A 27,388-nucleotide genomic window follows, 5' to 3' on the forward strand; every position below is an offset into this window, starting at 1 on the left:
AGGAGTCACTGAAGCTCGGGGCCTGGTAGTGCGGGCTTTCCGTTGCTGTGGTGATGACACTTGAGCAGAGAGGGGCTAACGGCTTCAGGCTTTTGTTTTGCTAACGATAATATAGCGTGTCTGCGGCTTTCTCACGTGTTCTTAAGGTAGAGGAACGGCAGCACTGTGTTTTTGTCACCCTTACTTAATGCACGACGTGATAAGACGCGTGGTTTTAATATTTATCTAATTTATTCCGCGTCGTTACCCAGTTTAGCTAACCGGCGGTTTTCGGACTCGGTTTCCCAGCATGCTCTGCTTTATTTGGTCTCGTCGCTGAGCTATGAGAGAGAGAGAGAGAGAGAGAGAGAGAGAGAAAGAGCGAAGGAGAGGAGAGGAGAAATCCCTCCAGACACGACGGCCAGCATGTCAGAATGAAAATACCCATCCTGTCACGCCGCCTCCGCTCCTGGAAACATATCTTTAAGGCCTGATTTTTGCAGGTAGGTAATAATAAACGCCTTTATTTTGCTCGCTCTTTCTGAGGAGCTGCATCCCCAGGGTTGTGCACCTGCCTGTCTGCGCAGCAATGCACCATAACAGTCTACAGCTAAACCAGCTAGCTTTCTATATAGTAAATAATACATATGATAAAGTATCTAAAATAACTAGTAAATGTGTTATTTATGCATATATTATGAATAGCCTTATTGTAGCTAGTATTAAAATGAATGAGACATATTTATTTTCTGTGGCTGTTATCTTAACCCTTTAAAAACCTGAATCATCAAATAATAATTGTTTAAAACTGGAATGTTTATTATATTTTTCTACTAATTATGTAAAAAAAATAATAATAAAGAAATTAAACAAGCACTGCATATATGACTTGTGCTTCATAATTAATATATCTTATATCATGTGTTTCATCTGTGAGGTCTTAATAATAATAATAAAAGTTGTTATTAGAACACAGGTTTTAATTGCTGTTCAAATAGCTGTTTTTAATCAAATACTTTAAATACTTCAAGTACTTAAAATTTGCATGCATTTTTCTAGTGCATACAATGCACATGCTATATCTTAAATCCATCTTTGTATTTACGTAGCTAAATAATTGTTATTTATTACATGCATTATGTGTAACCGATATCATGTCCATTTTATTATTTTATTATTATTGTTATTTAACATAAATAATCATTATCACACTGATTTTTGCAGAGGTCTCAAAATCTGAAATATGTATCAAATAGTAGAATGCATGGTTTTGTATGGTTTAAAGAGTCAACAACAGTTAGCTAGCTACTATAGAAAAAAAGAAGGTTTAGATTAGCAAAAAAAACAGTTTTATTTCTGTGTTTTAAAGGAGTCAATGTTAGATAAGTAGGAGATAATTGTGTTATTTTATTAGCTAGATTTTCTGTTGGTAACAACCAGTGCCTGCTGTTCGGTCCTTTGTGTGAATATTAGTTAGCTAACCTAATTACATTAGCAACATTAACTATTGCTGTTCACATCAAATCAAACATTCAGCATTTGTGATAATAATTATAATAACTGCATTTGTTTTAACGTATTTTTTTTACTAAGAAGGGCGACCGATAGTGGGGGGGACGACTGTCCTTCTTTCAGGGCCATCGCCAGCGTCGTTCCAATTTCCCGTCATTACAGCTATTTTAGGGATGGTAGGATACTATTCCAGCCCTTCGACTGCACTTAATTTGCGTGCTTTTATTTATTTTAATGTTTAAACTGATATCGAGTGTCCTGTGAAGCTGATTTAGCTGGAAAACATTGCACTGTCCGCAATGCAGTTTATGTATGTTATGGCTAGGCTCGACCCGTGTTCTGTCAAGTTATGCTACCCATCGATTACGTGCTTCCTAAAGACACTGCGCATGCGCTGACCTACACCTTTGTTTATTTTCCGTGTGTTTTTGTTTTTATAATAAATATTTTTTGTGCAATAAACAACCTGGACTTACTGGCATTGCACAAAAGCGTGCACAAAAGTGGAAATTAATAATAATAAATACAATAATTATTATTTAAAAAATAATAATACAAAAGATGTTTGTGATGACCTATCATTGCAATAACTTTACCATGATACAGTGATTTATACTATCCAAATATACTAGCTAGCTACATATACTGGAACTTTTACTGGGAACATTCTGTAATATGGTGCTTCATTTGTATTTTTCAGTTAAATATACACTATAGTGTAGCACGGTTTGTCAGAGGAGCACAACTCGACAGAACACCGGAGTGTCGTCTTTGTTCCACCTGTTTTCCGTCAGGACACGCCCCCTGTGTCAGAATTGGCCGGCGTTGGTTTTGTATTATCCCGCCTCTTGCGCTGTCTTTGGCTAGATATCTCAGCAAGCGTCGATGTATCTGCCATGTGATTTGGCTAGTTTTTGATACTCAAACTGTTTGTTCGAATGTAAGTTTCTTGAGTATATGAGGTACTGTCCAATAGTTAAGTAGGAGGGCGGGGCTTGTCGGAAAACAGGTGGAAAGTAACAAAATAACGCTGTGCCATGTGCTGGGAGGTTTACAAAGGCCTGTTTATGTCCTGCTACAGATGTTTGACAGTGAGCTTCAGCCCAGTCTTGTAGTAATACTGGCATATATAACATTAACAAAATCTTAGTAAGAGTTTACCTTTAACATAAGCAGATTCTCTGACCATTTTATTGGTTCATCCTATATTAAATTACCTGTATGCATATTGAACATTAATTCATACTCAAATGAATGGACATTTTATTAACTCCACCTCTGAAACGAGGCCTTGACCTGTCATTGTTTGTGTTTTTTGTTGTTTTATAGACACATTGTCTTATAGCACTGAAAGATGAATGTGTTGGTCATGTGTGTATCAGGTGTGTATGTGTATGTGTGTGTGTGTGTGTGTGTGAATCTCCCCCAGACCAGGACAGTAACCAGGGCTCTTGGAGTTTCGTCTGGTGCTGCAGTTCATTGATTATTAATGTAGAAGAGGAAGTGCAGGGTGGCCTGGAGAGAGAGAGAGAGAGAGAGAGAGAAGGAGAAAGAGAGTCTCAGGGGCATGGACAGAGCAAGAGATAAAAGCTGAGGGACCAAGGGCATGGAGGTAGAAAGAGACACGGAGAGAAAAAGACAGAAGAGGAACGGTCAGAAGAAAAACTGTTGAGCTGGACCTTTTAGGAGTACCATGGGGACTCCATATGTCCCTTAAGGTGGGCGGCAGGCAGGCTGGTCAACAGGCAGCGGGGCGGGCAGGACGGGAGGGTTTCTCATCAGAAGAGAGCAGCGTCAGGTCGTCCACATCACACCACATGCACAGCGTCAGCGATTTAAAATGTCGGTGTACTCCATAAATGGCTTTTAAGTGAGGGGGGAAGGGAGCGAGTAAGTGAGTGAGTGAAGTAAGCGAGTTCTCGGATTGCTTCAGAATTTCTGATCTAAAGGATTGTCCCAGCATCTCATATTCCTGTAGCTGAGTGCCTGACAAACTGGTTTGCGGTAAGTGGGCGAGGTGGTGTGGAAACAGTAGTCCAGCTTTAATAAGAGAGATCGTATTTACAGTATGCGCTGAAAATCATCTCGTCTTCATTGTTCTTTAGGGTGTGTGTACAACTGCGTGTCTTTAATCTGAAGGCTGATCCATACATCTGCATAGATGCAAAACAGACAGAATGTGTTTGTATAGGTGCCTGCCAAGATACTTGCACATACTGTGTCGACAAGAGGTATTAGCTTTGTTTGGTTCCTTTACTGTTTTGTCAGTTTCACCCTTAGGATTATCAAAAAAACAATCTACGTTTGTTTGATGGATATCTCATCTGATTCAAGTGCAGTGTATTTTAGATTTTGGAGGCATTCCCATCATGGCCTGGCTTGTTAGCTAGGCTTTTCTTTGACCCCCTTAGATGCCGGGAAAAATAGGGGATATAGGTTTTCAAGTATATTAGTTTTTCCTCTAAAGGGGCACTTACAGTTTACATACAGTCCATAAAATCTATACAGAAACTAAGATGTTAAAGCCGCCAGTTTTCAATTCACTTTTTTATCTATACATCTCGTCTGTATATATAGTCTGTTCAGCTTACCACAGTTTAGCCACACCCACTAACACTCGAGTTCTTCACTGCTCCACAGCATTAACATACCTTTATATTCTTCATGTTTATCAAGAGAGTCCTATTATATTGGAAATTCTCCTCTGCAGGGCCTAAACAACTTGTGTGTGTTTGCATTTGCACTTGTGTGGTTTAAAAGCTGGCTAAAAGCAATGATTTGAAGTGGATATTTGAATATTGGGACAAGTTGACCTTGACGAACAAAAATAATTCTAAGAAAAATATAGATATGGGCCTTTTAAACAGGAATTGTCACTGTACCTTACTGTACTATCAGATTCATATATTTATCATAAATGACCTCTGGCTGAAATGTATTACATCTTATGTAGAAGCAATTCAGGCTTGTCTATAAAGTATAATATATGTGACATTTTTTTTGTGACAAAGTAGCATCAGCTGCGTCTGGCCAGCTAATATACATATTAGTCTACTGGTCACTGTCCACTGGGAATTGCTTAAGTGTCTGCTCACAGTGCCACGTTATTGCATGCAGCATCTCAATGTGGTGATGTCATCACTGGTGATGGGAAGGCTCTATTGTTTCAGGAAGTGCTTGAATGTTACAACATATTGGCAATCCATCAACATCAGGGTTAGCTGATGTCACTCCCGCTAACAGAGACACACACACTCACCCATACACACACGCACACCCATACACACATACAAATTAGAGACATAAACCCTTAAAACTGCTTTTGTTGTTAATAAAAACATAAACATATTTAGTATTTTTGCTAGTTCATACATAACTATGTAATTAAGCATGTGATGATGTTATGTCTAAATATTATATAAAATAATACTCTGCACTTTTTTTAATTTTGAATAAATGTTAGTGTTATTTTACTGAGCTGTTCCGTTTGCAGTTACACTGTTTCAAAGATATAAATTTTAGATGTGATATCTGTATTAATGCTGTCCTATTCTCTGTAAGTTAATGCAGGTGGTTATGACATCCTATTATAATGTATACAGTAGTCATCTTTTACATAGCCCAGCCCCCTTCAGTGACTTCCTCACAGCGGGGTTGAACGTCGCAAAGTCATTCTTACTGTTAGAGGTGTGTGTGTGTGTGTGTGTGTGCTCGTTTCAGTTGAGTTAAGATAAGATGTTTTATTCATGCTGATGATGTAAGGAAGTAGAGGCTGTGGAATGTTTTAGAGCTCCATTTTCACATGAATGAGGGGAACGTAGTTTGGTTTGGTGATGTACGTATTACTTTAAGTTAATTGGACAGACAGATTATTTTCCAATATTTACAGACAAAAATGCATGTTATGTTTAAAAAATAAGTTTCACACAGAGCCTGAAACTGCTGGACTGCAGCACTACATAATTGTTTTAATCAGATCCTGCTCATTTGTCTATCAGATGGGATAATGTTGTGTTATAGACCAAATAAATAAGCATCATTATGGTGGGGAATAGCCTTGTTTATCTTGTTATAAGCAGATAAAAAAATCGTATATAACAGGCAAAATGATGATTATAAAAATACAAAGGGTAAGGGAAATATATGGAAGATCAAAGCTGAAAGATTGTTTTTATTTATTTTCCCTCACTAGTGAGCTCTCATGTGGAGGAACATTAGAAGAACAGAAAAAAGAGAGTAGAAAGAGGACAGTAAGCAGAAAAAAGGAAAGAGTGAAGATGAATGAGAGCTGCTATGAAACTTCTAGCTTTGTTTACAGAGCACAAAAAAAAACGTCAGACATGGTGTAAAAGTTCCACTACGTTAAAAAATCACAAATCCTTTCTTTTTTATTATTAGGTACTACATTGTTAGCTGACATTAGCATTCTGGGTCTTGGAAGCTTGAGGTCAGTGCAAACAGAGGAGGAGTGCTATTGGCTGTGGATGTGAATTTGTGCCAAAGTAGAGCTGCTAAATGTGACATTTGACATGTGTTGGTGATCTGTGAAGTCACTAATGCAACCTAAATCAATATATCAAATCTCAATTATATTAATTTATCGGTAATTAAATTCTCTAGCGGATCAACGTCTAACGTGAATTGTTTTATATATATTTTATTATTCTAATTATTGCTTTCGATTTTTAAATCTTATATTGTTTTCTTGTTTTTCTAATGTTTTTACCATTTAATTTAGATGGTTTTGTTCCTTATTCTTTATAAGTTCCTTATTTTAGCTCACCAAATTAAATACTTGATTTTAATTAAAAATTAATTTTCAGTATCTTTAAGTTGTAAATGCTCGGCTGCATTGAAAATGAGGGTTAACCTCATTATATTACCAAGTGATAATAAAGGTTGATTTAAATTTTTGAATTATAAACAACATATAAAGTGACTAGATCTGAATCAATAAGGAGGGAATTAGGTTTTGAACTATTTAAATAAATATTTTTTTTATCACTGGTTTGGTAGGAGAGTTTCTTGTGCCTTTCTTTTGTGTCTATTTATCTTTGTCTAAAGACTAGTGCAAATGAACTGATGACAGGAGACAAGGTAAAAGGCAGAGTGCTGTGCGTATGCCTGTATGTGAAGATTCTTCAGTCCAAGATCTATGGTAGTACTAATACTAAGCTGTCTAAGCCTTTTTTGTAGTGATAGTGACAGTTCTTAAAGAAAGGAGTTAACTTGTAAATTTCACAACAAATGATTCAGTTCAGTTTGATTATTTGTTACTTAATAGTAAAACAGAAAAGTTTTACTAAGTAAAACAGAAGTTTTTTTTATTTGTACTTTTAATTTATCCAGCACATTTCTTTATAAACAAATTACACTGTACTGCAAGTGCTGTGACCTAGCTTATGGTCCACTTTTATGCCCATTTAGCAGTTTACCAATAATGGTAAACAGAGGCCCGTCTGTCTGTCTCCCTTCTCTCTTTTCCTCTCCCCCGTTGTCCTTTCTCTAAATGGCCAGATGTGACAGATTTATTAGATTTCAGGATCAATATTAGAGCATGTGCACCCAGACGAGAAAGAGAGAGAGAGAGAAAGGCTGTTTCAGAGTAGAGGCACATCCTTACTAAATTATTCAGGCTGAAGTAGATTTAGACTCGGATTTTGAATTTCTATTTAGGCTAAACCAACAAGCCCTGGGGATTAGTGCACATTTCTGTGACTGAAGTAAAATTCTTTGCTCCGGACTTACTGATCTGCATATAGCCTTTCATTTGTATTTGAATATAACTGAATATGTAGGTATGCAGCCATATGTGTTATGCATAACTGTTATGTATTATCCATTATCCAACTGAATATGTAGCATATTATTGTAGCACCATATGAACTGATCTCTGTCTGTGAAATGTATTTTTTTTTGTTTACCAAGGTAAAATTAATGTTTATACATGCACCATACAAGAAGATGGTCATAAGTTTTTTTTTGACCAGGACGTGTCCTCTTTTTGAGAGGTGAAAAATGTGCCTGCACAGGATTTCTAAATGCAGTGATTTTGCAAGTCATAGTTTATGATGAAAGTCAGTAGATTACAGAGATATTGAGTTTAAGTTTTTATTAGTAAAAGGGTACTTTTATGCTAAAACAGCATGGCATAGTCAAAGTTATCAAATTAAGTTAACACCAGAATGGTTTTAGAAATCTGAGATAACAGGTAATCAGAGGTAATCTATCTGTGAGGTTAAAAGTTGTTGTTGTTAGCCATCACCTTACACCACAAGTTTAAAGCAAAGCTTTCACAACGAAAATTACGCACTATAAGGAGCACCGGATTATAAGACGCATTTTGCGACACTAGTAAGGAACAGGGGTGTCACTATGATCCGGTAAGTAAGGGCGATATCAGATAGCCTCCCACATAGCATGTTTTAACACAGTAAACACACAGACTACAATCCGATATACTCGCCTCCGAGTGGCGAAAGAGCTAGCGCTTAGTGAGGTTAGCGGCTAATACTGCTCCAGCAGTGCTAGCTGGGGTTAGCAGCAGGTGACAGGCCGATAATACTCACCTCTAAACGTTAAAAGAGCTAGCGCTTAGCGTTGTTAGCGGATAATGCTAAGACTGCTCCAGCCTCAGTAGGTTATAATGCTGCACTTCAGCATAGTGCCTTTACTGCTTCTTACAACCTGACTTGATTCATACATAAGGCGCACCAAATTATAAAGCGCACTGACAGCTTTGGGAAATATTAAAGGATTTTTAGTGCGCTTTATAGAGCGAAAAATATGGTAGTCACAATTTGCATCTGGGTTATGTTCCAAAATTTTGCAGTGCAATGTTTTTATGGCTAGCTGATTAGCACACTGAGCCTAATGGAGCCAAGAGTGCTGAAAGCATTCCAATTAACCACCTCTTTTTTATGGCAAATTCCCACTTCTGTAACCTCTTATATGCTTTGGGTAATCAATTAAAATTGGCAAGGGCGTGTGGAGTGAAAACAGTAATGAAATTTACCGGTTTAGGGCTGTTGCTTCTATGTAAGCAATGCTGCTAACTAGTTTTGGTCAATGTTTATCAAGAACAGTGTCTTACCCAGTGTCAGAAACTTCACATGCTTTAAGAACGGTGTCTGCTGCTAATTTGTTTACATACGCTTCCAAAGCTAATTAGCTTCATAGCTCCAATGCAAAACTAAAGAAGCCGAACCATTCCTTTAAGGCGAGAGTGTTATTTTAAGCCTTCATAAAGGCTGATTATGCGGTGTGGAGATGCAACTAATGCTCTAGCCATCAACGGCTGAGATCAATGCTCCAGCAGCTCAGTCTCCAGCAGCTACCCTACCACCCCTTCACAGAGAGAGCTCATTTAGCCCTTAATCACGTCTCCCTTTGTTTTACGGGTTTAGCCCTCCCGCTAATGTCTGCTGCTCTCTTTTTCTGTCTCACTGTCTCATTATATAATAACTCTGCTGTCATTCGCTATTTATGGCTCTTTGTTCCCAAAAACAGAAGGATGGTTGTGGGAAGAGTAGTGGCATCTAACAATCAAACAAGGCTACATGTACTGTGTGTGTAAAGATGTGTACTTCATTTAAGGGTGGTGTCCTCGCTTTGCTTACTGTTCCATCAGATCAGCAGTATGTACGTCCTCGTATGCATCATTCAAAAGAAGATTATACCTTCACACACACACCTGTCCTCACACTCACACACAACTTGGCTACACGTGCCAGTAGGGGATGAGTATGAAGTGTTTAATCGGCTAACTACATTGCAGGTGATTTGATAGATACAGTTGTTAAATGCCATTATTGTTTAATAGTAAATTTGATTTACAAAAAAAAAACACAGAAATATTTTATTTTACTCAGATTTTATGTAAATAGTAGTGTTGTTTATTTATTTATTTATTTCTAAAATTTGATTAAAAAAGCAATATGCCAGATTGCTTGCATTATTTTTACAGCATTTGTGTCTTTTTTAATGAATGTCAGGGATCATTCAATTTCTTGAGAAATATTTTCCCCAACATCCATACAATAATGGGATAAACCAAATATATATTTTTCCATTTGCTAAACATTGTAGATGTTCATTCATACCTGGTTATCTAAAAAAATATGTTACTTTATGCAAAGCCTTCTGAGAGGACCCTACTGTCAGTGCAAGAGTGATGGCATAGGTTTTTGAATTATTAGTTACATACAGTAATATGCAACCTAACTTAACCACATGTGTGCTTGAGTTCTGGCTGTTGTTAAGAATTCACGGGATAGTAGGGTTGTTAGAAACTCATATAACAAATATTAAATTATTTTGTCTTGCATTGTATTGTTTTTTTATTTTTAGGGGTATAAAACTTTAAACTTTAAAAACTGTATTCCTTTTGGAAATCAGGTCATATTTTACTCATTCCTAATTAAGGGTATGCCAGTCTGATACTCAATATTTTTATAGTGTAGTATTTTGTTTTGCAATATTGTAAACACTTTAAATGAAACAGTATTTTATTTATTTAACTCTGACCACTAGATAGCTGTGTAGTATTCTGTCATTAGATCCCACTGTTCTGATTAGATAAAAATTTTACTTTTCTTTTACTAGATTTTATAAATTATTGTGTAATAGTGTATAAAAGTTGAAATTGTATTTAAACATAATACACTGCTCAAAAAAATAAAGGGAACACTCAAATAACACATCCTAGATCTGAATGAATGAAATATTCTCATTGAATACTTTGTTCTGTACAAAGTCGAATGTGCTGACAACAAAATCACACAAAAATCATCAATGGAAATAAAATTTATTAACCAATGGAGGCCTGGATTTGGAGCCACACACAAAATTAAAGTGAAAAAACACACTACAGGCTGATCCAACTTTAATGTAATGTCCTTAAAACAAGTCAAAATGAGGCTCAGTATTGTGTGTGGCCTCCACGTGCCTGTATGACCTCCCTACAACGCCTGGGCATGCTCCTGATGAGGTGGCGGATGGTCTCCTGAGGGATCTCCTCCCAGACCTGGACTAAAGCATCCGCCAACTCCTGGACAGTCTGTGGTGCAACGTGACGTTGGTGGATGGAGCGAGACATGATGTCCCAGATGTGCTCAATCGGATTCAGGTCTGGGGAACGGGCGGGCCAGTCCATAGCTTCAATGCCTTCATCTTGCAGGAACTGCTGACACACTCCAGCCACATGAGGTCTAGCATTGTCCTGCATTAGGAGGAACCCAGGGCCAACCGCACCAGCATATGGTCTCACAAGGGGTCTGAGGATCTCATCTCGGTACCTAATGGCAGTCAGGCTACCTCTGGTGAGCACATGGAGGGCTGTGCGGCCCTCCAAAGAAATGCCACCCCAATGCCACCCCACACCATTACTGACCCACTGCCAAACCGGTCATGCTGAAGGATGTTGCAGGCAGCAGACCGCTCTCCACGGCGTCTCCAGACTCTGTCACGTCTGTCATGTGCTCAGTATGAAACTGCTTTCATCTGTGAAGAGCACAAGGCGCCAGTGGCGAATTTGCCAATCCTGGTGTTCTCTGGCAAATGCCAAGCGTCCTGCACGGTGTTGGGCTGTGAGCACAACCCCCATCTGTGGACGTCGGGCCCTCATACCATCCTCATGGAGTCGGTTTCTAACCATTTGTGCAGACACATGCAGATTTGTGGCCTGCTGGAGGTCATTTTGCAGGGCTCTGGCAGTGCTCCTCCTGTTCCTTCTTGCACAAAGGCGGAGGTAGCGGTCCTGCTGCTCGGTTGTTGCCCTCCTACGGCCTCCTCCGCGTCTCCTGGTGTACTGGCCTGTCTCCTGGTAGCGCCTCCAGCCTCTAGACACTACGCTGACAGACACAGCAAACCTTCTTGCCACAGCTCGCATTGATGTGCCATCCTGGATGAGCTGCACTACCTAAGCCACTTGTGTGGGTTGTAGAGTCCGTCTCATGCTACCACGAGTGTGATAGAACCACCAACATTCAAAACTGACCAAAACATCAGCCAGACAGCATAGGTTCTGAGACGTGGTCTGTGGTCCCCACCTGCAGAACCACTCCTTTATTGAGTGTGTCTTGCTAATTGCCAATAATTTCCACCTGTTGTCTATTCCATTTGCACAACAGCAGGTGAAATTGATTGTCAATCAGTGTTGCTTCCTAAGTGGACAGTTTAATTTCACAGAAGTTTGATTTACTTGGAGTTATATTGTGTTATTTGAGTGTTCCCTTTATTTTTTTGAGCAGTGTATATCAATATATCATCTTGATAACAGAATTGCAATATGTTGTGATATATTGAAACGTAACCCCTATGTGTATAGATTTATACAATTACCAAATTCTTTCTGATTCACAGTCGTATGGGATAGTGTAAGCTAAATGATGATATCAGGTTGTCATTTAAGCCAGTGATTTTGGTTGTCATTGGACAAGTGATACCCCCGAATAGAAATAAGTAGCTAAGAAGCTGAATTTGTTTTTAGAAGTTAAAAATAGCATTAAATGAACAGAAGTAATGTAAAACCCCTTTGACTTTTTGAAGTATTACAACTTGGTTTTAGCAAGTCAATTCAGTTTGTGTTTGTGAGAGTTTTAAACCATTTTTCCCCAAATTGCTTCTAGATTTGTCAGATTGAGATGCATTCTTGCACTGCTCTTTTGAGTTTTATCCACAAATGTTTGATGATGTAACTACTCTTTTCTCTACCCACTGGCTACAGCACAAGCCTAAAACATAATTCTCCCACCACTGTTCTCAACAGATGAAATTCTGCACCCTTTTGTCCAGACATGTTTTTGCCCACTGTAGCAGATTTTAGCATCAGTCTACATAATATGTTTGCATTATATGTCTGTTTCACTGATAAAGCAAGGAATGTAGAAGTGTATCCGCAAGGCTGTTAGAAAGCCAGACAATTGATGTAGTCCTGTAATTTTTAATGCAAACACAATCTGTGTACCACAGGGATGCAGCGCCGTGTGGGTGTTGTGGCAAAATATTTTTTGGCATGCTAAAATCTGACAGATCGGCTAAAGATCATGGGGTACTAATTCTTATGTTTCTCATGTGTTTGCAGCTTTGCTGGCTTCACGCAAGTGAGAGTGTGTGTGTGGTGTGTGTATGAGTGTGTGTCATTCATCATGGCCTCAGAGAATGTGACCTTGGAGAATCAGCTCCACAGTGCCCAGAAGAACCTGCTGTTTCTGCAGCAAGACCATGCTACCACACTGAAAGGCCTTCATGCTGAGATACGCCGCCTACAGCAACACTGTACAGGTACACACACAGACACACAGACAAATACTCATTAAAATGCTTTCGCACAGAGCTCACCAAACACTGGTGGACACCTGCTTTCTCAGCTTCTTCTTAAGATATCAAGGTTATTAATAGGGAGTTGTCCCACTTTACTATAGCAACAGGCTCTTTGCCCCTGGGAAAGCTTTATACCAGCCAAACAAGAATATTAGAGAATTAAGGGAGCTGAGTGGTCCAGTGGTCTAAAGCGCTGCCACTATGAGCGGGAGGTCGCAGGTTCGAACCCCCGCTCATGCAGCTTTGCCATTAAGCTGCCGGTGCTCAGAGGGAGCACAATTGGCCCTGCTCCCTCCGGGTGGGTAGATGGCGATCTCTCCCCACATCACTAAAGGGTGATGTCCACAGCACAGGGCGTCTGTGGGCTGATGTATCAGAACCGAGCCGCTGTGCTTTCCTCCAAGCGTGCTGGCTGCTCGGCAATGCTGCATCAGCAGCAGCTCGAAAAAAGCGGTGGCTGACTTCACATGTATCGGAGGAAGCATGTGTTAGTCTTCACCCTCCTGGTGTGTTGAGGTATCACTAGTGATAGGGGGAGTCCTAATGAGTGGGTTGGGTAATTGGCCGTGTAAATTGGGGAGAAAATGGGAAAACTTAGAAATAAAATTATATTAAAAAAAGGAATATTAGAGAATTGAGACCATGATGTTAGATCATGTAGTTCTGGCATCCCAATGGTAATGAATAGAGTTCCATCACTCTCTGGAATGAGTTCCAGAATGTTCCAGAGTTTTAGAATAAATTCAAAGAAGCTCACGACTCACAGAACTTTCAATTAAAGCATCTCTTACAAATGTTTCATATACACTATATGGACAAAAGTATTGGGACACCTGCTCATTGGTTGTTTTTCTGAAATTAAGGGTATTACATAGAGATTATCTTATTTTTTGCACTATAATCGCCTTATAATCCGGTGCACCTTATGTATCAGTTCTACAAGTCAGGTTGTAAGGAGCAGTAAAGCCACTCTGCTAAAGTACAGCATTATACAGGAGTTTCAGTTTAGTTCTCCAGCACAGAGGCTGGAGCAGCATTAGCACTAGCCACTAATCGTGCTAAATGCTAGCTCTTTCGCCGTTCAGAGGTGAGTATATCGGACTGTAGCCTGCGTGTTTACTGTGTTAAACCAAGCTATGTGGGACGAACTGCAAGCTAATATCACATTGGCTTACCGGAACACTTAGGGTTCCTCCTTAGCCACTAATGCTAATGCTGCTGCACCCAGCCTTAGTGGAAATCTAAGCTTACTGTAGATAAACTCATTTGGGTGCTTTGCTCACCCAAATAAACAGTTTTTTGGAAAAATCTGTGTAGATTATCATCCAGGGTTCATTTGACTTGGAATGACTTTAAAAATGATTTTCTTAAATATTACAGTTTGTTTACTTAGCTTAGCTTTAGTTAACCCCCAGGTGAGACCTGCTGAAGTTAGAAGGAAAACATGGTGGCACCCTAGTTCCTTACTAGTGTTACATAACATGTCTTATAATCCAGTGTTCTTTATAGTAACTGTCTCTACTGCCAAGGGAAGGCTTTCTACTAGATATTTGAGCATTGCTAGAAGGATGTCAAGATAGTTACTGAGGTCAGGATGTTGGATAAATCCCCCAACTCATGTTTACCTGCTTTACACAGACTATCAGACTGTTTTCTTGGGACTATCAGAGCTGTTTTCTTGTTGTCACTAATAGATGTTTAGAATAATAAGCTTCAGATACAATACTATTAATCAATCTTGTCTTCTTGCTCTGTTAAACCATCCTGTGTCTCTTTCTCACTTGTGATGTGATATCTGTGATCATTGCTGTGAAGGTGGCGTGATAGTTAGTGCTCCCGTCTAACATCTGATCTCTCTCTCTTCCTCTCCCTCTCTCTCTCTTCTCATCCTTTCTCTCCCTCTCTCTCCCTCTCTTTCTCTGTCCTTCTATTGTTCCCTTTTCCCTCTCTCACACTCTCCCTCTCTCTTTTACAGACCTGACATACGAGCTGACAGTCAGGAGCTCAGATCCAAACGGTAAGATTTCTCACACACCATTGTCTGTCTCGCTTAGACACACCCACATAAGAACAGTGGTTAGTTTTAGCTTTAAAGGCAAGTCAGTTCACTCCTTTTGTCTTTTTTAATTAGGAGAGATCAGAATATTCTGAACTGAAGGTGAGATTATAATTTCACTAGCATATTTTTAATCACTGATAAAATCTGACATAAACTTTTTGATCATTTTGGTTCAATAAGGCAAATCAGGTAATGCATCATTTTTATGGCACATAAATAATATTGTTGCCTATGATATAATAAAAATACAGTAACATAATAGTGGATTTACACATAACTTTTAAAGAAACATGAACATTTAATTATTAAGAATATTTAAACATTTGAATTGGAACATAGAAATAATTTAATATCCTATTAATATAATAATTCATCATACCAACATGTTCTTGTTAACTGGCTCTTCTTAGAAAGTAAGCCCAATGGGCACTATGGAGGTAATGGCCATACATTATGATCACTTAATAATTTAATTATTTTAACAGAGCTAATATGAAACTTTCACTGTCACAACACACACAGTTGACATTAGTTGACATATATATGTGTGTGAGTGATCTTGTAATGCTATCTCTCTGTAGACAAAACTGATATAGCAAGCGAGTCATGTCCCAGATCTGACTGACACTTATTCATTCATCTGGCACACAATTCACTGTGGTAAACGGAACAGTAACCTCTGCAGTGCTGCATCCCTCACACAATTCAGCTGTACAGCTCACTCCCTCACTTTATTCCTGTTTACTGAATCTGTCAGTGTCTGTTGTGTGTGTTTGGGTGCTCATGGCCAGGGCTGGTGTTTGCTGGAGCACTTTAAACTGCAGTGGGTCGTAAATAATGTTTTAGTGCTGCTGCAGAGAGAGTGAGAGAGAGAGAAAGAGAGAGAGAGGGACCACTTAGCTCACTGTCCTTCCACACACACATCTCCATGGCCTTCTGCTGCTGTAACCTGGCAACCAAAGACCCACCCAGCAGATACACTCACATGCGTGCACATGCACAGACACCCTGCTGTGCCCCCCTTTATCCCCCTCTCTCTGCCACCCTTCTCTGATGCAGCTGTATAATCTTTAATGCTTCACCTTCAGGGCTTATCACTTATAACAACTAAAGCACTCAGTGTTTTATATGAAATTTCTTGAGTAGTAAGGTTAGAGTTAAGTTGAGGGTTGTAGGGGTTAAGGTTTTGGTTAAATTTAGGTTCATGTTAAGAATAGGGTTAGTAAAGTTATGGTTATGATTGGTTATGATTAAGAACAGTAGGACTTAATGGGGTTAAAATTGTGATTAATGAATAGAGTTAGCGTTAAAGTTACAATTAGGTTTTAGGTTAGGATTATGGTTAAGATTAGGTTCAAATTTATGCTGCGTTTCTTATGTAAAGCCTAGGGTTATAGGTAGTGTTAAGTTAGAGTTAAAGTTAGACATTTGATTAAGATTAGTGGGGTTAAAGTTACAGTTATGTTGGGGTTAAAGGGGTAGGATTCAATTGGGGCTAGAAGGGTAAATAAAAAAAGATAATAGATTCGGGTTAAGAATGAGGAGGTTAGGGTTAAAGTTAAGGTTGGGTTTAGGTTAGGGTTAAGATTGGGGTTAGTAAAATATATAATCTAGCATACAGATCTGAGTTTGTTTGATTTTACCCAATTGAAAACTTCTGAATAAGATGGATGGATGGATGATCAGCCATCAAACCAATCTGAACTGCTTGAATTTTTGCACCAGGAGTGGCATAAAGGTATCAAACAGCAGTGTGTAAGACTGGTGGAGGAGAACATGCCAAGATTCTGTGATTAAAAACCAGGGTTATTTCACCATATATTGATTTCTGAACTCTTAAACTTTATAAGTATGGACTTGTTTTCTTTGCATAATTTGAGGTCTGAAAGCTCTGGATAGATTTTTGCCATCTAAATAACACTATTTTTATTTGAAATTTGGGAGAAATGTGCGTAGTTTATAGAATAAAACAACAATGTTCATTTTACTCAAACATATACCTATAAATAGCAAATTGAGAAAAACTGATTCAGAAACTGAAGTGGTCTTTTAATGTGGTCAGAGCTGTATTTAAAAACATATTTTGTATTTATTCAAATCGTTTCACTGCTTTGATTTATGTGCACAGAATTCATGCTTGTAAATATGAATTATGTATTTAGTAAATATTTGGCCACCAGAAAGCTGTGCTTGCCCCTGATGCTATCAGTGTTAGTGATTCATCATGAGCACCTGCTGACAGACTCTAGATCAGCGTTTCTCAACCTTTTTTCTATCACGACACCCTTAAAAAGTATGCAAAATCTCAAGGCACCCCAGTTTACAAATGGGGGGCGGGGGGTGGGGGGGGGGGGATTGCTGGCGCAATACTTCAGGTGAGAACGAGGAGAGTTGCTGGCGGAATATTTTATTTCAGGTGAGAAGGGGGGGTGGGGGGGTTATTTACAATTAGCGCGAAACCTGCTGACTTTTCAAACGAGTGAAATACTCTGCTACACTCACTGCTGAACTACCACTGGATGAAGAAGTTAATGGCTCCGATTCAGAGTTATCTGAACCTGCAGTCTTCTTTTAAAAAAACGTTCCATGCGAGCTTGAGCGCTTCACACTACTCTCGCAGTGCATCGCGTGGGGGAAAAACTTTACAGTGTGTCCCAATTTAGGGGCCGCATCCTTCGGAGGCTGTATTCGAAGACAGATTGCGTCACAGCTGCGCAGTAATACACCGCCTATCTCTGTGGGTCGCATCCTCCAGAGTATGCTGCCTGTGAATTGGGACACACCCCGACACGCGCTGACTCTGGAAAGGAAATATGCAGGTGATGCGCAATATTTTGACGGCACCCCCGATGAAGCCAGACGGCACCCCAGGGTGCCGCGGCACCCTGGTTGAGAAACACTGCTCTAGATGATTTAATCGTGAGAGCAACGGAATATGAAAGAGATAGAACTTAGAGATAGGCCTAATATGGTGATGTTGTTGTTGTTATTGTTGATGTTGATGCTGTTGGCTGATGTGTGCCAGACTGGAAAAGGAAATGAGATTAGATGCTCCTGTGCTAAAGCAGCGCTAATGCAGGGGCTAATGGGCCATCTGCAGTCTGCTCCATCTAACCACCTAACCGTATACCAGACATCAGAGGACATCAGAAGAACAACAGATTTTTTTTGTTTGTTTTTTTTTGTCCACTTTGCTAGGGTATGACTTAGCTTAGACTCTGATTGGTGAGTTCTTGGTTGTTTAGCATGTGATTTGTTCATCTATAGTTAGTTATTAGCCTGTTATTAGTTAGTCTATGGTTGGTTGGCATGTGATTGGGTAGTCTGTGAGAGCTTAACATTTGAGTGGTTGCCCTATAGTTAGTCACTGTGTGGTTGTTGACCATTGATTGGGTTTCCTATTATTAGTCAACATGGTTGCTTAGCCTGTGATTGAGTAGTCTGTGGTTAAGTAGACTAGGGTTGCTTAACCTGTGATTGGGTAATCTGCAGCTGTTAAATCTGTGATTGGATAGTCTATGATTGCTTAGCGTTTGACTAGTTAGCCTGTTGTTGATTGTTTTGCCTGTGGTTGAGTAGTTTCTAGATGCTTAGTCTCTGGTTGCATATTTTCTGGTTGCTTATTTTGTATTTACTTTGCTTGTGATTGGTTAGTCTGTTGGTTGATTAACCAGTGGTTTGGTTGTCTGTGGTTGACTAGCCTGTGCTACAATAGACAATGGATGTTCTGTCTACACCTGTGAAACGTAGTCTATGATTGCTTAGGCTTTGATTGTGTAGTCAATGGTTACTTACCTGTGATTGGGAGGTCTATAATTGTTTAGCATCTGATTGATTCTCTATAATTGCTTAGCCTGTAATTAGGAAATCTATGGTTGTTTAACCTGTGATTGGGTAGTCCGATTTGTTTAGCCTGTAACTGGGTAGTCTATGGTTGCACAACCTGTGATTGGGTAATCTGTGATTTGCTTTGCCTGTGATTGGGTAGTTTATGGTTGTTAAGTCTGTTATTGGGTAGTCTGTGATTTGTTTAGCCTGTGATTAGATAGTTTATAGTTGTTTAGCATGTGATTGGGTAGCCTGTGGATAGATATGTTAGTAGTTAGATATGGTTGTTTAGCCTGTGATTGGGTAATTTGTGGTCTGTATATAATTAGCTTGTGATTGGTTATTCTGTTGTTTCTTAGCCTGTGATTGGTTATATATTATATTATGATTTGTAAGCCCGTGGTTGTTTAGTGTGTCGATGGTTAGCCTGTGATTATTTAGACTGTGGTTGATTAGTGTGTTATTGGTTAGATTGTGATTGAAGATGATGTGCTTATTTATCCTTATGATTAACAATGAGCAACCAAATATAGGCTGTACAATCATAGACTGAATAATCACAGCCAAACCAGTTATAAGCAAACCAACCACTGAGCCAAAATAGGCTAAACCTGCTAGCTAATATAGTTGAGCTGTGTAGGAGACCATTAAAATAAACTTTGTTTTGTCCCAGATCCAATAAGTGCCTATATTTATCATATTAAAAAGGCTGTTGACCTATTTATCACACTGGATGATGACCACAACCATATACACAAGCAGTGAAGTGTGACTTGAATAATTACAATCAATAAATCTGACCAATTTACATGAAATTGTAATTTGTACAATTTGTAAACTGATAATAAAAAGTCTTTTTACAGCTTCAAATCAGATGTGCTGCCCATTTAGGAAGCTCCAGTTTTCTTCTGCACTCAGATCAGCCTGCCAGTAGCCATCAGCTGTCAGGACATCATGAATGATGCATGATACATTACATTAGAGCGAGAGTGGGGGGGGGGAGGGGGGGTGTAGTGTAATTAGGTTTATAGATGTATATGATTATAGCCCTGTGAAGCTGGTGTGGTCATGATTGGCTTTAATGGACAGGTCAGAGAGAGCTGACCCGGTGTGTGACTCACACAGTAAGAGCTGCATGAGCTCATCCTGGAGGCCTGTAGTCATTTATAAAGCAAGAGAGGTTCTGAATGTTCTGTTTCAGTCCTTGGAAGGTGCTGTTACTCTCACTCATATTGACAAATGTTTAATTTGTGTCGAAATGGCAGAGTTTAAAATTTGGTATCAATCTTTAAGCAAGGTTTTTTTTAAATCAATTTATTTATGACATACACAACCCAGTTTTATGTATAGTTTATACACCATTTACACCTTTCTTTAGCTCCACTGAGCATATAGAAACATTTTCGTCATTCTATGACACAGCAGTGCTGCTGGAGTTTTTAAACACTGTGTCTATTTACTGTACACTCTATTAGATAAGCCTATCTAGGTGGTCCACATTTTAGATGTAAAGTCAGAGACAGTAGCTCATCTGTTGCTGCACAGTTTGTGTTGGTCATCCTCTAGTCCTTCATTAGTTGTCAAAGGATGCTGCCCACAGGACGCTGGTCATTCTGGTCACTGCAGTGCTGAGAATGACCCACCTGTGTATGGATTAGGAAACTGCAATAAGTGGTAGCAGAGAGAAAGGGAGGGACGGAGAGAGAGAGAAAGCGTTGAAGGTCAATAGAGAGAAAGAGGGAGAGACTCGTTTCTCTTCATATTGATTTGCACTGTAACAGGAGACAGCCATCCTGTATGTCTCTCTTGCTCGCTCGCTCTCTCTCTCACTCTCTCTCTCTCTCTCTCTTTTAACTTTAAACACAAATGTACAGTTAATCAGCATAGAGATTCATCTGCATTAAAAAAAATACAATAAAAGTATCATCAATTATTGTTTCATGTTTTGGCCAAAATCTTTTTTTGCCACTTTTTAAACACAGCCATCAAAGATCCTTAAAAACAGTTATATATCCTCTACCATCTAATTTAGATTAATTACAGTGGCATTTATATTGTCATGATTTAGTGTATTAATTCCAAAACAGCTGTGATCAAATTGTTATGACTTAAGAATGCAGTTTACAGCTCTTATACAGCTCTGAAAAAATAAGAGACCACTTAAAAATTATGAGTTTTTTTAATCTGACTTTAATCTGACTAAACCTCTGTAATATAATCAAAAGAAAGATGGATAATCACAAGTCAGCAAACCAAGCTGAACTGGCATAAAATGATCCAAAAGCAGTTTGTAAGACTGGTGGAGTAGAACATGTCAAGATGAATGAAAACTCTGATTAAAAATCAGGATTATTCCACCAAACCACGCTTAAAGCTTTATGAATGTGAACTTGTTTTCTTTGCGTTATTTGAGGTCTGAAAGCTCTGCATCTTTTTTGTTAGTTCAGCCATTTCTCATTTTCTGCAAGTAAATGCTCTTAATGACAACATTTAATTTGGATTTTAGGAGAAATATTGTCTGTAGTTTATAAAATTAAACAACAATGTTCATTTTACTCAAACATATACCTAAAAATAGCAAAATCAGAGAAACTGATTCAGAAACTGAAGTGGTCTCTTTTTCCAGGGCTATATATATATATGTTCAGAGCCATGAATAGCACAGATCAGCACTGCCCTCTACAGGCCCAGCATGGCAATAGCATGCTATTCACTTTGAGTAATGGTGGTCTTAAGGAAATGAACTGAAGTGACTCAAGCATGCATAATGTATTGGAAAGGATGTGTCTCTTCCATTTGTAGATAAAGAGCTCTCTAAGCCTGCAGAACCTCTGCACTGAAATATGGGTCGGGTGACTTTTTATTGCTTATCCTTAGCTGGGATTTAATAATGACCTTTTAATCTCTATACCAGAAAAAAAAACGTTGCTTTTGTACTATTGTATATACAGTGTACTTATATACCTGCTTGTGAAAAGAAATAGGACACCCCATAAACATTTTATAGTAACCTCACATTTAGTTTATTTTTCTCTTAAGAAATAAGGTCCAATATGTAGTCTGGGTTGGAATTAAAACGGCAATTTTGAAAACGAATCATGCACAAAATAATTTAAACATTTAAAATAGCTGCCAGCAGCCCAGCCCAATCAAGTAATCTTAGAATGTTTAGCCCAATAGCATACTGCAAGAAGTGTTAAAAAAGTCTCCAACAATCCTAAAATATTTAACCTCGCCCCCTGTTAAGCATAGGGGGGAATGGATTATGATTTGGGCTTGTTAAACATTGATTACATTTAGGTAAAATAAAAGCCAACATCCAACATTGGTAGAAAAAAATGAAGATGAGAATTCCATGTAATAGATTATATAAGACATTAAAAGATCTGTGCAGCAAGACAAACTAGATTGTCACAGAATTTGAAGCATTTTTAAAAAAGAATGAAAATTCTCCACACACAAACTGAAAAACTCTGCAAAGTAGGGTTTATAAGCTGTAAAACTCCAAAAAGAATAGTACTGAGTCAGGGCTAAGTACTACTTATCATCACCATTATTTTTACTGCTTATGTTGATTGTCCATATGTCTGTATATGTGTGTGTTTCAGACAGTGGTGAGGCACGGTGCAGGGAGCTGCAGCAGCGCTGTGAGGAGCTGGAGGCTCAGCTGAAAGCCAAAGAGCAGGAGAACGCAGAGCTGCTACGTGATCTGGAGCAGAAGAATGCCATGATCTCTGTGCTGGAGAACACCATCCGCGAGCGTGAGAAGAAGTACCTGGATGAGCTGAAGCTGAAGAGCCACCGTCTAGCAGTGCTGTCTGGCGAGCTAGAGCAGAGAGCCAGCACCATCGCCTACCTCACCTCGCAGCTCCACGCCACTAAAAAGAGGCTGCTGGCTGGCAGCTCAAGCCCTGCGGTCAGCCCTATTGGCTCCTTTAAACCTGCCCCACCCCCTGATCCACCTGCTAATGCCTCAGATGCCCGGCAACCGGACACTCCACGCAGACGCATGCGCAAAAGCTTGTCTCAGCCTCTGCACTCCGAATACACTGAGCTTTACCGGCTCGGGACGTCCGAGGGGCGCAGGGTCGTCCTGAGAGACACGGTGGACGCCATGCCAGACCCCACTCCCTTTCTGCAGGCCCGAGAGACCCCTGCTAATTCATTAGCTGAAGCACAGCCGCTGCTACGAGAACGCCCTCCAGTAATCCCGCCTATCACATCCCAAACCACTCCCTCTGCCCCATCAAGCCCCGCCCACCTCCCAGCATCCCCAAGCCCCAGGGGCAGCCCTGCGCGGGACGGGCGGAACCGAAGCCCCGTCCATATAGGCGTGGCCCACAGGATCAACCGCTCACCCAGTGCTGGGGGGGGGGCAGCCCGGGCTCATCCTGAGGTGGAGACGCTCGCAGTGGATCAGGTCAGCGCTGAGAAGGTGGTCCGCAAACGATCGGGAACCGATAGGACTGTTTAAGACTGAGATGCACACACAGACACACACACAAACACACACACAGGCACATATAGTACACTATCAAATGTACAGCCAAGAATACGTCTATATCTCAAACCATCACAATATGGGCAGACCTGTCTTAAAGCAATGGTCATACATCTAACAGACATCCCCTTTAACAGACTAAACATGTTTGGTGTCTGAAGGTTGATACTATAGTTTTCTATTGGAGCTTTGGGGTTAATGTAAAGTATCGATAATATCTTGTTTATATCAGCGTCAGAAAGACGCATGGAAATTTACTTGTGCTCTAAAATAATAGCATTTAATTTATTTTATTTATTTTGCACATTAGTAACCATTTTGTTCTCTGTAAGGTGGATCCAAATCTGGAAAAAGCAGCTCTGGAAAAAAATTTGAGACCTTCAGTTTATAAATCAGTTTCTCTGATTTTGCTATTTATAAGTATATGTTTGAGTAAAATGAACATTTTAGTTTTATTATATAAACTACAGACACATTTTCTCCCAAATTCCAAATAAAAACATTGTCATTTAGAGCATTTATTTGCTAAAAATACATTTAATAAATTTCCACGATTATTTCCACCCACTGTGCTGGTGGTAATGCCTTCTATGCATATTAACGATACAACCATGACTTTGTGGATCAAGAAATCTCAAATGCACAAATTGCACAACTATACTCATCAATCAGGCTTCTCTCGAACTTGCGTTACCTTGCCATGAGCTAGCACAGAGGCCAGTGTCCAGTCTCACTCACTAGATAACACCTCAAACATATACAGTTGTTGAGGGTACGTTGAAGTAACACTTTGTGAAGAAATTACTTGATGATGTGTCACACTGCTGTTTGGCATGTTACTGTATAATATACTGTATTTTTCGCACTATAAGGCACACTTAATATCCTTTAATATTCTCAAAAATTTTACCAGTCAGGTTGTAAGGAGCAGTAAAGCTACTCCACTGACATACAGCTTTATAAAAGAGTTTCAGTTTAGTTTTCCAGCAGTATTAGATGCTAACCGTGCAAAGCTCTAGCTCTTTGGCTGTCCAGAGGTGAGTATTATCGGCCTGTACTCTGCTGCTAACCCCGGATAGCACTGCTGGAGCAGTATTAGCATTAGCTGCTAACCACAGCACTAGCTATTTTGCTGTTTAGAGGCGAGTATATCAACTGTAGTCTGCGTGTTGACCGTGTTAAAACAAGCTACTTAGGACAAACTGCTAGCTAATATTGCCCTGACTTACTGGAACACTCAGGGTTCCTCAGTTTAGCGGTATCGGGTGACATTAGCCTCTAATTGCTAGCTAGTGCTTCAGCTTTAGTGGAAACCTGTAAATCTATGCTTACTGTAAATGAACGGAAGCACATTACTCACCCAAATAAACAGTTTTCAGGAGAGAACATGCAGCGCTCGTTTGACTTGTCTGACTCATCTTAAATGTTTTTTTTTTTAGAAACACAGTTTTGTTTACTTAGCTTAGCTTTTAAAGGAAAACATGACGACACCTCTTTTTCTACTTTTAGTTACTAGTGTCCTAAAAAATGCACTTTATAATCCAGTGCGCCTTATGTATGCAAACAGACCAGAAAATAGACACTTATTGATAGTGCGCCTTGTAATCAGATGTGCCTTATAGTGTGAAAAATATGGTACATAAAGAATATTCACATACTATGCAGGAGACCTCAACATATATTTACTTTTAATGCTTTTTTAAAATATCTGCAAAATGTATTGTCTAAGATGTAATCAAAGTTATTCAAAATTTGAAACTGTGGTTCATGGTAAAGACTCTCTTTATTGTAGTGGTGAGTTAACACAATTTTTTTTATTACATATCTAAACCCACCAGTGAACCCATGTGTGTCTTCCAAATTTTATATGGAAAGTTATTGGTGGTATTATAGTGTCTAAAAAGTCTCTTAAAAATTTTTGTTTTTATATGGATGACTTTTGGACTACTATGCCACACAACACCCTGCATCTATCCCTCCATAATAAATGTATTTTTTATTTGTTTAAAATACATTCCAGGCAACAATCTTCACAAAACAAATAGAATGTGGAGTGTATGGGATTAGGCAGTGTATACATAGTCATTTTATTTAATACCATTTTGTGAGTGAGCTTTTAGAGGGAATCTAACACAAGCTTCAGTTCACCACCATTGTAAAAACAAAAATGTAATATCAAGCCCACTTTAAATAACTTTAAGATTTTTGCAACTTAACAAATTTATTACTCAGAGTTTTTATTTAGTGAAACTGACAAAAAAATACATATAAGTAATATTATATCAAGAGTATACTGTCGCTATTAATGCAAGAACCTTGCGTCTCCAAATTTTACAGGAGAAGAAAACCCTTCTTGAGTTTAAATGGAAACATGCCTGGTTCATTCATCATCAAATTCTTACATAGTGTAAAGAATAACAAAAAATGAAAATTGGCAGGTTTTGTCTGGTTTTTGTGGGACAGTGATTAAACATTCATCTTATTTAACTGAAATACAGACATAATGCACTTTATTTATCACTTCTAATATCCACAGCATTGACATTCCATACTTTGGTCCATGTTATAGATATCTGTGAGTCATACATTCTTGAGCGATGCCATAGAAAAAACACTTTTGCTTCCATTAAGAACCATATTTGTCGTAAATGTTTTAAATCTTAGACCTTTAAAAGCTTCTTCATATCCACACCCACACAGATCTCTATTCCAAACATGCTTTTTATTGAATCAAAAGTGGTTAGTCTATGTGATGATATATCTCTCAAAAAATGAGCTGAAGCAACTTTTATGAGTTTTAGGAGTGCTGTATAAAAAACCACATCTATAGAGCAAATCTATTAGAGTTTACTAAACATCTCCACACTTTAGGTAAGCCATCTTTATGGTAGCTGTACTTTAGTAGTTAGCTTCATTCGCCTCACAGCTCCAGTACAAAGCTAAAGAAGCTAAACTTCTGACACTAAGCATGGTTTGACTGAGGACCACATTAGGTGTATTAAGGGATATATGATGTAGTAAATGTTGGGGAAAATGCATATTTATACATCCAGGAAGCACTCTATAGTCTCTCTCATACACAAACACAAACATATCTCTCACTACAGTATGGTTAGAATGATCAAACTGGAACACTAATGTAGCTCGCTGTTAAACACACTGGATGTCACACACTGGAACTTTAACTAATACTACTGGTTAGAGTAAAGTGGGAATACGGAAAGATGATAACGGATGCCTGCTGCTAGCAAACCTAATCGGAGAACAAGTGGACGAAAGTGGTGGAAAGCATCACCTACTGTATAGCCTCCTGCTTTTTATGTAACACTGAGACACGTCCGAACAAACATCTGAACAAACCAAGAACAGTCTGTCATCTTCAACATGTCCTTTATTTGTGTGTTAAATGTTGGAAAGGACTGCCCGCATGCCAAACGTTTTACTTTTCATCACCCCATCACTCTCTTATCATTTACACCTCTCTGATTTCCCGTCCTCTCGTTCCTTTCACACTGTTGATCTTCTCAAGTGCAGAACTTTTCCACAGAGCCAAACCTCGTCGCTGCCTGCTGATCTGATGCGCAGATACGTATCCCTCCTCACTCATATTTATTCATGAGCACTGCAGTGGTAATGCAGTTCAACACTGTCCTTCAGCCTCCACTGGTCCTCTGTACAGGCGTCTCACGTTAACACGCTTCAATGTAGGCCCTGCTGCTTCACTACATATATGCACACATATAAAGCAATTTATGAAAAAAAACAACATCTGGATTTGTGGATTTTTTTTAATCAGGCTGACACTTGAATATTCTTCTATGGGTGCTTTAAACATATCATAAAAATAAACAAACACTTTAAAGCAGCATCATGTTGCCGTTTTAACTTAAAGTAGCAGTTTCAGGTGTCTCAGTCATTCCCATTCCAGGTCAGAATGCTGGTACTGAACTATGGCGCTTTGGTAGATCTGCATTAGACCTCTGACAAGAATTGTCATGTTGTGTAACCTAAGCCACATTTGTGTACAATTCTGTATTATTACTTTCCTCCTTCAGTCCACATTTCTCTCACTTCTGTCTGTACCTCTCAGCTTGTCAATAAATGCACATATACAGCTGTTCTCGAGGGGGCGCGAAGTGTGATTTGGTGAAGAGGTGATAATTCACATCAGATTGCTGCAAAACTGG

General features: G+C 39.1%; 1 protein-coding gene across 3 annotated transcripts; it reads left to right on the forward strand.

The window, feature by feature from the left end:
• Positions 1-37: 37 nt before the first annotated feature.
• Positions 38-26,967, forward strand: ccdc92 (coiled-coil domain containing 92). 3 transcript variants are annotated; one of them, XM_007229361.3, is made up of 4 exons: positions 38-482; positions 12,575-12,774; positions 14,789-14,830; positions 22,309-26,967. In XM_007229361.3, exons 2-4 carry the CDS (start codon positions 12,639-12,641, stop codon positions 23,172-23,174), a joined length of 1,044 nt encoding a protein of 347 aa, XP_007229423.3. In that variant the 5' UTR covers positions 38-482; positions 12,575-12,638; the 3' UTR covers positions 23,175-26,967. The 3 variants fall into 3 exon arrangements, with proteins under 3 accessions (XP_007229423.3, XP_049342191.1, XP_049342192.1); XM_049486234.1 differs by lacking the exon at positions 38-482 and adding an exon at positions 2,903-3,209; XM_049486235.1 differs by lacking the exon at positions 38-482 and adding an exon at positions 3,310-3,495.
• Positions 26,968-27,388: the final 421 nt, after the last annotated feature.

This window comes from Astyanax mexicanus, chromosome 12, assembly GCF_023375975.1.
Source record: "Astyanax mexicanus isolate ESR-SI-001 chromosome 12, AstMex3_surface, whole genome shotgun sequence".
Taxonomy (NCBI): Eukaryota; Metazoa; Chordata; class Actinopteri; order Characiformes; family Acestrorhamphidae; genus Astyanax; species Astyanax mexicanus.

Bases quoted from the DNA above. Each gene is read 5' to 3' on its own strand.
- ccdc92 (XM_007229361.3), top strand. From the start codon at position 12,639: ATGGCCTCAGAGAATGTGACCTTGGAGAATCAGCTCCACAGTGCCCAG. The intron at 12,775-14,788 runs GTACACACACAG...TCTCTTTTACAG, and splicing joins CCTACAGCAACACTGTACAG to ACCTGACATACGAGCTGACA. The intron at 14,831-22,308 runs GTAAGATTTCTC...TGTGTGTTTCAG, and splicing joins CAGGAGCTCAGATCCAAACG to ACAGTGGTGAGGCACGGTGC.